The 12,388-nt window shown below is 43.8% G+C and overlaps 1 protein-coding gene across 1 annotated transcript in view; it reads left to right on the top strand.

Moving 5' to 3' along the window:
• Window positions 1-12,388, top strand: part of SVOPL (SVOP like) — an 83,499-nt gene that overhangs the window by 31,519 nt on the left and 39,592 nt on the right. Inside the window, exon 8 of the mRNA XM_031013195.2 lies at window positions 2,764-2,892. Coding sequence (XP_030869055.2) covers window positions 2,764-2,892 — 129 coding nt within the window. The remainder of the gene's footprint in view (window positions 1-2,763; window positions 2,893-12,388) is intronic.

Raw genomic sequence — 12,388 nt, 5'->3', positions numbered from 1 at the left:
CAGCGCAGAGGTGCAATCTCGGCTCACTGCAGCCTCCGCCTCCCAGGTTCAGGTGATTCTCCTGCCTCAGCCTCCCGAGTAGCTGGGATTACAGTCATGTGCCACCACACCTGGCTAATTTTTTTTTTGAGATGGAGTCTCCCCAGGCTGGAGTGCAGTGGCGCGACCTCGGCTGGAGTGCAGGCTGGAGTGCAGTGGCGCGACCCCAGGTTGGAGTGCAGGCTGGAGTGCAGTGGCGCTGGAGTGCAATGTCCCCCAGGCTGGAGTACAGTGGCATGACCTCGGCTCACTGCAAGCTCCGCCTCCCAGGTTCACGCCATTCTCCTGCCTCAGCCTCCTGAGTAGCTGGGACTGCAGGCGCCCACCACTGCACCTGGCTAATTTTTTTTTTTTTTTTTTTTGTATTTTTAGTAGAGACAGTGTTTCACCGTGGTCTCGATCTCCTGACCTCGTGATCCGCCCACCTCGGCCTCCCAAAGTGCTGGGATTGCAGGTGTGAGCCACTGCGCCTGGCCGTCATCCTCTTAAATATGTATGAATCTATGTCCCACTAAGCCTTTCCTTCTCTAAGTAATGTCATTACCTTCAAGTCTTCCTGATGACAGCTGGCCCCAGAGCCATGTCCATTTTCTTCTGGACAAGCCCAGTTGGCCAGTGCCTTCTATGCAGTGTGCTTTTGCTGAGAATCACACACAGGCCCCCAGGTGCTCGGGGACCAGTGAGCTTAGTAAGCCACTTGCTTCCTGTGGGCAGATTGTCTGCCTCTGTTGGTGTAGTCTAAGACTTTCTGCTGGCCAGACATGGTGGCTCATGTTTGTAATCCCAGCACTTTAGAAAACCAAGGCAGGAAGATCGCTTGAGCCCAGGAGTTCAAGACCAGCCCGGGCAACATGGCAGAACCCCATCTCTATTAAAAATAAAAATTTTAGCTGGGTGTTGTGGTCTGTGCCTGTGGTCCCAGCTACTCAGGAGGCTGAGATGGGAGGGTTGCTCGGGCCTGGTTGGTCAAGGCTGCAGTCAGCTATGATTGCGCCACTGCCTTCTAGACTGGGCAACAGAGCAAGACTCTGTCTCTCCAAAAAACAAAAAACCAAGAACAACAACAAAAACCAACAAAAAGGGCTTCCTTTTGACCAGAACTGCCATCTTCCAGTAAGTCACCAAAATGACCTACACAAAGGGAAAGAGGAGAGGTCACCAGACCTCTTAGACAACATGGAGTTGTTCCTTTGGCCACATACCTATGAATCTGTAAGAAGGTGATATTGTAGACATCAAGGGGATGGGCGCTGTTTAAAAGGAATGCCCCCAGGTGTTACTGTGGCAGAACTGGAGGAGTCTATGATGCTACGCAGCATGCTGTTGGCATCATTGTAAACAAACAGGTTATGGGCCAGATTCTTGTCAAGGGAATTGATGCACATATTGAGTACACTAAGCACTCTAGGAGCCGAGATAGCTTCCTGAAACTCGTGCAGAAAATGATCAGAAAAACAAGCCAGCCAGGCGCGGTAGCTCACGCCTGTAATCCCAGCACTTTGGGAGGCTGAGGTGGGTGGATCACTAGGTCAGGAGTTCAAGACCAGCCTGGCCAACATGGTGAAACCCCATCTCTACTAAAAATACAAAAATTAGCCAGGCGTGGTGATGCGTGCCTGTAATCCCAGCTACTCAGGACGCTGAGGCAGGAGAATTGCTTGAACCCGGGAGGTGGAGGTCGCAGTGAGCTGAGATTGCACCACTGCACTCAGCTTGGGCGACACAGCGAGACTCCATCTCAAAAAACAAAACGAAACAAAAAAACAAGGAAGCCGAAGGGAAGTATACCTGGGTTCGGCTGAAGCACCAGTCCTGTTCCACCCAGAGAGGCACATTTGTGAGAACCATGGCGGGGAGCCTGAGCTGCTGGAACTTTCTCCCTGTGAATTCATGGCATATTAACCGCAAAAAATAAAAAGACCTCTGGACTGTTTTAAAGGGATTGTGGAGGTGTTGAAGGAGGCGACTTCTGACTGTGGAAGAGATTATGTGCTGGGAAGCTGGCATATTGCTGTGGAGGCTGGGCATGAGGCAAGAGGAAAAAGGCTGGAAAATCAAGTGTCAGAATAACCAACAGGGGGACCCAAACTGCCCTCTGGCCATGGGAATGTGGGGCCAGGTGCTGCTGAGGAGGTGCTTTTCTGAGGAAGAGCCAGCAGCCTTGATTGCGTGAGGCGTGAGAGACGGGAGGTGGTCAGAGTTGATTCTCCAGCTTCAGTGGAAGTCCATAATGTTTTCTGCGTGTGATGTTCAAAATATTCAGTATTCAGTGGGTTGACAGCCTTCACAATCAGAACTGATTCCTCCACCGTGTGGGTGCTGGAGCCCCCTGTTCCTGTCACCCTTTGGTGGTTGCATGGTGGGGAGGTCCTGGGGTTCCTGGAGAGGGGGAGGGGGTGGAGAGGGGTGCCCGCGGCAGTGGCTATTTAACAATTGAAAGTGAGAATTTCATTATGTCAACAACTGGGTTGGGCCCTATTGGTGCAAAACTGAGTATCAGCCTGCTGTCATCCTGGAAGGGACTATGATAAGGAGAACATGACCTTTTTTGTTCCAAATCAACTTTGAATCCAACAGAATACCTGCTACATTGCATGCCTTTAAGCTGGTTACATACTTTTCCTATCTTGGGAAACTAGGACTGTAGTGTATAGAGCAATAATAGCTGTACCCCTGGGTTCTATAGCAGTGGCCACTCTGATGTTCTTTGTAATCTCTACCCAGTTTATTCCTGAATCTGCCCGGTTCAATGTCTCCACTGGGAACACTCGGGCTGCCCTGGCCACTCTGGAGCGCATTGCCAAGATGAACCGCTCGGTCATGCCGGAGGGGAAGCTGGTGGAGCCCGTCCTGGTGAGTGCTGGCCCCCGAGGTCTTCTCCTATCACCAGTGGCCACTGGGGAATCCCCTCAGTTGTGGAAGACTGGAGGGAGGGGGGACCCTTGCTCTCTAGTCCTGTCTGAGAGGCAGGGCGATGGCCAGGAAAGATGTGAGGCTACATTCATTTTCACTGTGAGCCATGGGAGCCTAGTGAGTTACCTATCTTTGTTTTTCTTATCAATAAAATGGGAATAATAACACCCACCTTGCAGAGCTAATAACATGATTTGGCATCATTGTCAATAGATGGGAGATTGTTGTCTTTTTTGTACTGGCCTTGTTTTATTTTGTTAGGAAGGTTATAAACCTCATTACATGACTTTTTTCATATCTCTGAAATAGTTTCTATAAGGTAGGTGTTAACCTCCTTGAACATTTGGTGAAATTGGCTCTAGAGTAGTTTGACCTGATATCTATTTTGAGTGGTTGGAGGATAGCAAGACATCGTTGAGCAGAGAGTTCCTTTTTTTTTTTTGGATGGAGTCTTGCTCTGTCACCAGGCTGGAGTGCAGTGGCACGATCTCAGCTCACTGCAACCTCTACCTCCCGGGTTCAAGTGATTCTCCTGTGTCAGCCTCCCGAGTAGCTGGGACTACAGGTGCCCGCCACTATACCCAGCTATTTTTGTGTTTTTAGTAGAGACGGGGTTTCACCATGTTGGCCAGGATGGTCTTGATCTCTTGACCTCGTGATCCACCCGCCTCGGCGTCCCAAAGTGCTGGGATTACAGGTGTGTCTAAATTGTGGTAAAATATACATAACATATAATTTATTATCTTAACAGTTTTTAAATGTACAGTTCAGTGATATTAAGTACATTTGTATTGTCATGAAACCATAACCACCATCCATCTCCAGGACTCTTCATCTTAACAAAGCTGAAATTCTATACTCATTAAACAAAAACTTTGTTCCCCCTTCCCCGCCCTCTAAAAACCACTATCCTATTGTTTGTCTCTATAAAATTGACTATTCTAGATCCCTCACACGTAGAATCATACAGTGTTTGTCTTTTTGTGACTGGTTCATTTCATTTCGCATAATGTCCTTAAGGTTCATCCATGTAGCATAGGTCAGAATTTTCTTCCTTGTTAAGGCTGAATAATATTTCATTGTATGGATAGGCCACGTTTTGCTTATGTGTTTGTTGATGAACACTTCTACTGTTCAGCTATTGACTGATGCTACTATGAACACGGGTGACCAGGTAGCTCTTCAAGGCCTCACTTTCTTTCTTTCTTTTTTTTTTTTTTTGAGATGGAGTCTCACTCTTGCCCAGGCTGGAGTGCAGTGGCGTGATCTTGGCTCACTGCAACTTCCAACTCCCTGGTTCAAGCAATTCTCCTGCCTCAGCCTCCCAAGTAGCTGGGACTACAGGCGCCTGCCACCACGCCCAGCTAATTTTTGTATTTTTAGTAGAGACGGGGTTTCACCATGTTGACCAGGATGGTCTCGATCTCCTGACCTCGCGATCCACCCTCCTCGGCCTCCCAAAGTGCTGGGATTACAGGCGTGAGCCACCGCACCTGGCCAAGGACTCGCTTTCAATTCTTCTGGATATATACCCAGATGTGGAATTGCTGGATCCTGTGAATTCTGTGTTTAATTTTTTTGAGGAATCACCATACTGTGTTCTACAGCAGCTGAACCATTTTACATTCCCACCAACAGTGCACAAGGGATCCAGTTTCACTACATCCTGGGCAGAGGAGTTTTTAAAAAACTACGATTCAATTTATTTAAAGGTTGCAGTCTACTTTTGTTTATACTTTTGATTGAGTCAATTTTGGTTATATATATTATTATTAAAAATTTTGTTTCTTTTTTTTTTTTTTTTTTGGAGGTAAGAGTCTCGCTCTATCGTCCAGACTGGAGTGTAGTAGCGTGATCTCGGCTTACTGCAACCTCTGCCTCCTGGGTTCAAGTGATCCTCCTGCCTCAGCCTCCTGAGTAGCTAGGACTATCAGTGTGAGCCACCAACACCCGGCTAATTTTTTGTGTTTTTTGTAGAGACAGTTTCCACCATGTTGCCCAGGCTGATCTTGAACTCCCGAGCTCAAGAGATCTGCCCACCTCAGGCTCCCAAAGTGCTAGGATTACAGGTGTGAGCCACTGTGCCCAGCCTTGCTTGTATATATTTTAAAGAAAATTATTGAATTTATCTACATTTTCAAATTTATTGATATAATGTTTTTAGTGTTCTGAATTTTAAAAATCTATGCAATAATGTGCCCTTTTTATTTTTAATACTGTTTATTTGTGCTTTCTCTCTCTTTTCTTGGTCCAGCTTACTAGAAGTTTGTCTATTTCATTAGACTTCAAACAACAAGCTTTTGGCGGGGGTGGGGTCCATTCTCTTTATTGATTTTTTTTTTTTTTTGGCTAATTTCCACTTCCTTTTATTTTCTTTGACTTTACTTAGATGATCATTTATTTTCAGTGTTTTTTATTTTTAATAAACAATTAGCTACATTCATGTCTCAAGAGTAATTGTATTTCTATTTCTCAAGATTCATTTTTTAAACCACTGAGTTATCTGTTAGCTATGTTATTACAATGTAATTGTATTTTGGTTAAGAGGATGTTGTTATTTGGAATTTATTGAAACTTTCTATTTGTCCTCTATATAGGGACTTCTTGTTAATGTCACAAGAGTGTTTAAAAAGAATCTGTGTTCTCCTTGAGTATATATGTGTATGTGTGTGTGTGTGTGTATATACACATACATATATACTCATTGACTGTATATACCCATTGACTATATATACATACACACTCATTGACTATATATATAATATATATATAAAATATATATATATTTTATATATATTTGATATGTCTAGATTTTTGCCTCTTGAGTTAACAGTTTTTCAAAAAGACAATGACTTTCCCCATTTCTCCTTATAGGCCTAATAGGGTATATTTCATAAATTTTGAGGTTATCTTTTTTTTTTTTTTTTTGAGATGGAGTTTCGCTCTTGTCGTCCAGGCTGGAGTGTAGTGGCATGATCTTGGCTCACTGCAACCTCTGCCTCTTGGGTTCAAGCGATTCTCCAGTCTCAGCTTCCTGAGGAGCTGGGATTACAGGTGCCTGCCACCATGGCTGGCTAATATTTGTGTTTTTAGTAGAGATGGGGTTTCGCCATGTTGGTCAGGCTGGTCTCAAACTCCTGACCTCAGGTGATCTGCCCTCCTCGGCCTCCCAAAGTGCTGGGATTACAGGCGTGAGGCCCCGCGCCCAGCTGAGGCTGTCTTTTCATTGCATTCTAGCATATGATTGATTTTTGTCCATGCATTAGTCTTATTACTTGAAGTATTTCTTTATCCTTATATGGCTTTGGACCTTACATTTTTTTTGTTGTAGTTGTCTAAACTGAATTTAAGTTTTTTTTTTTAATAATTTCAACTTTTATTTAGTTATTTTTTGTGATGGGGTCTCACTCTGTCACCCCGGTTGGAGTGCAGTAGTGCTGTCATAGCTCACTGTAGCCTTGACCTTCCAGGCTTAATCCTCCTACTTCAGCCTCCAGAATAGCTAGGACCACAGGTGTGCGCCATCATACCCAGCTAATTTTTAAGTTTCTTGTAAACATGGGGTCTTGCTTTGTTGCTCAGGCCAGTCTTGAACTCCTGGGGTCAAGCAGTCCTCCCTCCTTGGCCTCCCAAATTTATGGGATTACAGGTGTGAACCACTGTACCCAGTCAACTCTTACTTTAGATTCAGGGGGTACATGTGTGGGTTTGTTACATGGGTCTGTTGCATGATGCTGAGGTTTGGGGTATGATTGATCCTGTCATCCAGGCAGTGAGCATAGTACCCAATAGTTAGTTTTTCAGCCCTTGCCCTTTCCTTCCCCACTCTAGTAGTCTGCAGTGTCTATTGCTGTCCTCTTTATGTCCATGAGTACTCAATGTTGAGCTCCCACTTAAAAGTGAGAACATATGGTATTTGGCTTTCTGTTCCTGCATTAATTTTCTTAGGATAATGGACTCCAGCTGCATCCATGTTGTTGTAAAGGACATGATTTCATTCTTTTTTGTGGCTGCCTTAATCTGTTTAAAAATTTTTTAAAAAGCTGGGTGCAGTGGCTCACGCCTGTAATCCCAGCACTTTGAGAGACCGAGGTGGGTGGATTACCTGAGGTCGGGAGTTTTACCTGAGGTTGGGAGTTTCAGACCAGCCTGACCAACACGGAGAAACCCTGACTCTAGTAAAAATATAAAATTAGCCGGGCATGGTGGCACATGCCTGTAATTCCAGCTACTCAGGAGGCTGAGGCAGTAGAAATGCTTGAACCCGGGAGGCAGAGATTGCGGTGAGCCGAGATGGCACCATTGCACTCCAGTTGGGGCAACAAGAGCGAAACTCCATCTCAAAACATAAATAAATATAAAAAAAAAAAGTTTTTAAAAAAATCATTGTCTTTGAGAATGAAGAGCCTTAAATTCTATTTTCTCTCATGTTAACACATTGAAAGTAGCTTTGGTTAGTATTTTCCATGTGCATCTTTTTTCAGCTCTTTATTTTTAGTCTTTCTATACTGCTTTGCTTTAAAAGTAGTTCTTGAGTCTGGGTGTGAGATAGCTCAGGCCTGTAATCCCAGCACTTTGGGAGGCTGAAATGAGAAGATCACTTGAGGCCAAGATTTTGAGACCAGCCTGGGCATCAAAACAGAACCCCTTTTACCACCCCCCGCAAAAAAAACCAGGCATAGTGGTGCACACCTGTAGTCCCAACTAGCTATTTCAGAGGTTGAGGCAGGAGGGTTGCTTGAGTCCAGGAGGTTGAGGCTACAGTGAGCTATGGAGGCTTGAGCCTAGGATGTCAAGGCTGCAGTGAGCTATGATCGCACTGCTGTACTGGACCCTGTATTTTAGTAGCCTGGACAATAGGGCGAGACCCTGTCTCAAAGTATCTCTTGTAAAGCTATAGGTGATTTTTTCCCCCTTCCTTTTCCTTTCGTTTCCATTCTTTTCTGTTCTTTTCTTTTTTTTTTTTTTTTGAGACGGAGTCTCCCTCTGTCGCCCAGGCTGGAGTGCAGAGGCACAGTCTCTGCAACCTCTGCCTCCCAGGTTCAAGCGATTCTCCTGCCTCAGCCTCCCAAGTAGCTGGGATTACAGGCACCTGCCACCACGCCCAAATAACTTTCTTTTTTTTAATAGAGACAGGGTTTCACAGTGTTGGCCAGGCTGGTCTTGAACTCCTGACCTCATGTGGTCCACCCACCTCAGCCTCCCAAAGTGCTGGGATTACAGGCATGAGCCACTGTGCCCAGCCGATATTCTTTTAATAATGAGTTGGACCCACTTACTTCTCCTGGCATATGTGGGCTTCTTTCATTTATTTTTATTTATTTATATATTTTTTGAGACAGAATCTTGCTCTGTTGCCCAGGCTGGAGTGCAGTGATGGGATCTCAGCTCACTGCAACCTTCGCCTCCTAGGTTCAAGCAATTATCCTGCCTCAGCCCCCCAAGTAGCTGGGACTACAGGCATGTGCCACCATGCCCAGTTAATTTTTGTATTTTTTTAGTAGAGGTGGGGTTTTGCCATTTTGGCCAGGCTGGTCTTGAACTCCTGACCTCAGGTGATCCACCTGCCTCAGCCTCCCAAAGTGTTGGGATTACAGGCGTGAGCCACTGTTCCTGGCCTGTTATTTATTTTGTATTTCTTCTTATTTGTGTGCACAGTTTCAGGAAGATATTTTGTGTTTCTTCTGAATCATGTCTTTCCTTGTCTCCTTGACTAACTTCTATTAGATTGAGTTTGCCTTTCCCTCCCCTGCACTTCCTTTTATTAACTTGGAATTAATGTACTTTCTTTTATTCTAGAGGTAGCCCTTAACTATTGAAAACACACATTTACAATATTTAATATTATTTGCTACCTTTATCTGGTAACTGGTTTTTTCTTTCTCCTCTCTCATTTATATAGCTTTGGACCTTAAATTCTTTTTTTTTTCTTTGAACTTAAGTTTATTTTGTTTTTTTTATAATTTCAACTTTTATTTTAGCTGTTTTTTGTGATGGGGTCTCACCCTGTCACCCAGCGGGAGTGCAGTGGTGCAATCATAGTTCACTGCAATCTTGACCTCACAAGCTAGACAATACAAGGACGCTAAATATGATCTTGCCAATTATTGTCTTCCAAATCTTGTTTGCCCAGGATTTCAGTTACACTTTGTTCATAAGTTTTTCTAAATTGTCATTATTTTGGAGCCAGTATTTATTTAGATTTATTAACATTTTTATTGACTTTTGCAGTTTTTATTACTAATGAGTTTTTTGCATCTCCTTTCTATTGTGTTAATTTGGTTTTATACTTTTTTTTTTTTTTTTTTGAGGTGGAGTCTCAATCTGCTGCCCAGGCTAGAGTACAGTGGCGCCATCTCAGCACACTGAAACCTCCCCTTCCTGGGTCCAAGCAATTCTCCTGCTTTAGCCCCTCAAGTAGCTGGGATTACAGGCAAGGGCCACCACACCCACCTAATTTTTATATTTTAGTAGAGATGGGGTTTCACCATGTTGGCCAGGCTGTTCTCCAACTCCTGACCTCAAGTGATCCACCTGCATTGACCTTGCAAAATGCTGAGATTACAGGTGTGAGCCACAACACCCAGCCAATTTGTTTTATTTTTTATTTATTTTATTTTTTATTTTTTGCGATAGAGGCTCGCTCTCTTGGCCAGGCTGGAGTGCAGTGGCACGATCTTGGCTCACTGCAACCTCTGCCTCCTGGGTTCAAGCGATTCTCCTGCCTCAGCCTCCTGAGTAGCTGGGATTACAGGTGCCCGCCACCATGCCTGGCTAGTTTTTGTATTTTTAGTAGAGATGGCGTTTCACCATGTTGGCCAGGTTGGTCTCGAACTCCTGACCTCAAGTGATCTGTCTGCCTTGGCCTCCCAAAGTGCTGGAATTACAGGCATGAGCCACTAAGTCTGGCCGATTTGGTTTTATTCTTAACATTTAAATGTTAGATCTCTGTGGGTTTAATTGGGTGCAAGAAACACAGTACAGATTTAGCTTTGTTATATCCACATGACTAACCAGTTGCTCCGGGGGGTGTGTGTGTGTGTATGTGTGTGTATGTATGTATGTGTGTGTATATATATATATGAGATGGAGTCTCGCTGTGTCACCCAGGCTGGTGTGCAGTGGAGTGATCTTGGCTCACTGCAACCTCTGCCTCCTGAGTTCAAGTGTTTTTCATGCTTCAGCCTCCTGAGTAGCTGGGATTACAGGCTTGTACCACCACACCTAACTAATTTTTGTATTTTTAGTAGAGAGGGGGTTTCACCATATTGGGCAGGCTGGTCTCGAATTCCTGGCCTCAAGTGATACACCCACCTCAACTTCCCAAAGTGCTGAGATTACAGACATCCACCACGCCCAGCCCATGATGTATATATTTTGAATAATCCATTCATTATATATTTGAATCTATTTTTGAACAATCTGTTCTAATGATAGATTTGTAGATTCAAGTATATATGGGGATTTATTATATGATAAAGAGAATGTTTCAAGTTGTCAAGAAAAGGATAGACAGGTCTGTTATTGGTATGATATGACACTGTTTTAATTATAGTATTTTATAATATACTTTTCATTTCTGATAGGGTAAATTCCCCTGGTCAAACATCTTTTTCAGAATTTTCCAAGCTACATTTTCAGGCTTATTGTACTAGAAAAATTTTGGAGCCACTTTATTAAGATCTACTCCCACCTTCCCCTCAAAATAAATAAATTAGTTAATTAAAATAAAATAAAATCCACCGGGTGTGGTGGCTCACATCTGTAATCCCAGTACTTTGGGAGGCCGAGGTGGGTGGGTCACCTGAGGCCAAGAGTTCGAGACCAGCCTGGCCGACATGATGAAACTCTGTCTTTACTAAAAATACAAAAACTAGCCAGGCTTCGTGGCAGACACCTGTAATCGCAGCTACTTGGGAGGCCGAGGCACGAGAATCACTTGAACCCGGGAGGCGGAGGTTGCAGTGAGCCAAGATCACACCACTTTACTCCAGCCTGGGCAACGTAATGAAACTCTGTCTCAAAAAAAAAAAAAAATCCTATGAGAGTTTGAGATTTTGTTGACATTATAGTCTAATAATGTAGAGAGAATCAGTATCTTTGAAATACTGAGTATTCTTGCCCTGCTTTAAGTGTATTTCCCCATTTATTTCTTTTTATTTTTCTCAGCAACATTTTATAACTAATGTCAGTACTGCACATTTCTTATAAAAATGTATTCCTATCCACTTTGTTTTTAAAAATTATTTTATAAACAGAATTTTAAAAATTATTATTTTTCAGCCGGGCCCAGTGGCTCATGCCTGTAATCCCAGCACTTTGGGAGGCTGAGGCAGGTGAATCACTGGGTCAGGAGTTCAAGACCAGCCTGACCAACATGGTGAAACCTCATCTCTACTAAAAAATACAAAAAATTAGCTGGGTGTAGTGGTGTGCGCCTGTAGTCCCAGCTACTCCCAGCTACTTGGGAGGCTGAGGCAGGAGAATCACTTGCATCTGGGAGGAGGAGGTTGCAGTAAGCTGAGATCGCACCACTGCACTCCAGCCCTGGTGACAGTGAGACTGTTTCAAAAAAATATATATGTATTTTTCTATCAGATTCATCACTTTTATTTTCTGTGTTGTGTGGCTCACTTACTTTTGTGGTTGTTCTCTGAAGTATTTTTATAGCTTTATAACCCTCTTAACAGCAATTGCCAATTTCTTGATTGCTAAATGGCACCCATTTTGATAGGATTCCTTGTGAATTGGTTGAAGAAGCCATTTCCCTGGAGAACAGCAAGAAGCATCTTTAACATGAGTATCAGGCACATTTGGGCATGCATGTGACCTAAACTAACTGCAAGACTTCACCATCTCCACGTGTTCATCCCTGGCTCCTGCCTACATCCCAGCTCCTTACCTTTCTCTCTCCACAGGACATTTATTCTTGGAGTTGACAAGCATATAAATCTCATATTTATCAAGTTTAAAACAAAACTCCTGGCTGGGTGTGGTGGTTCACACCTGTAATCCCATTCCTTTGGGAGGCTGGGGCAGGAGGGTTGCTTGAGGCCAGGAGTTCGAGACCAGCCTGGGCAATATAGTGAGACCCCACCCTCATCTCTATTAAACAAAAAAAAAAAAGGTAAAATAAAACAGAACTCCTCATTTTCCTCCTCCAACCAGCTTTGTTTCCCCCTTTTGAGTCTTTTTATTGTGGCAAAATATACATAACAAACAATTTACCGTATTAACTTTTTTTTTTTTTTTTTGAGACAGTTTTGCTCTTGTCACCCAGGCTGGAGTGCAATGGTGCAATCTTGGCTCACTGCAACCACTGCTTCCTGGGTTCAAGCGATTCTCCTGCCTCAGCCTCCCAAGTAGCTGGGATTATAGGCATGTGCCACCACACCCAGCTAATTTTGTGTTTTTAGTAGAGATGCGGTTTCTCCAG

The sequence above is a fragment of the Gorilla gorilla genome, chromosome 6 (genome assembly GCF_029281585.2).
Source record: "Gorilla gorilla gorilla isolate KB3781 chromosome 6, NHGRI_mGorGor1-v2.1_pri, whole genome shotgun sequence".
In the NCBI taxonomy this organism is placed as follows: Eukaryota; Metazoa; Chordata; class Mammalia; order Primates; family Hominidae; genus Gorilla; species Gorilla gorilla.
Note: the sequence above shows the minus strand (reverse complement) of the source record. Positions and strands in the feature narration are given on the sequence as shown.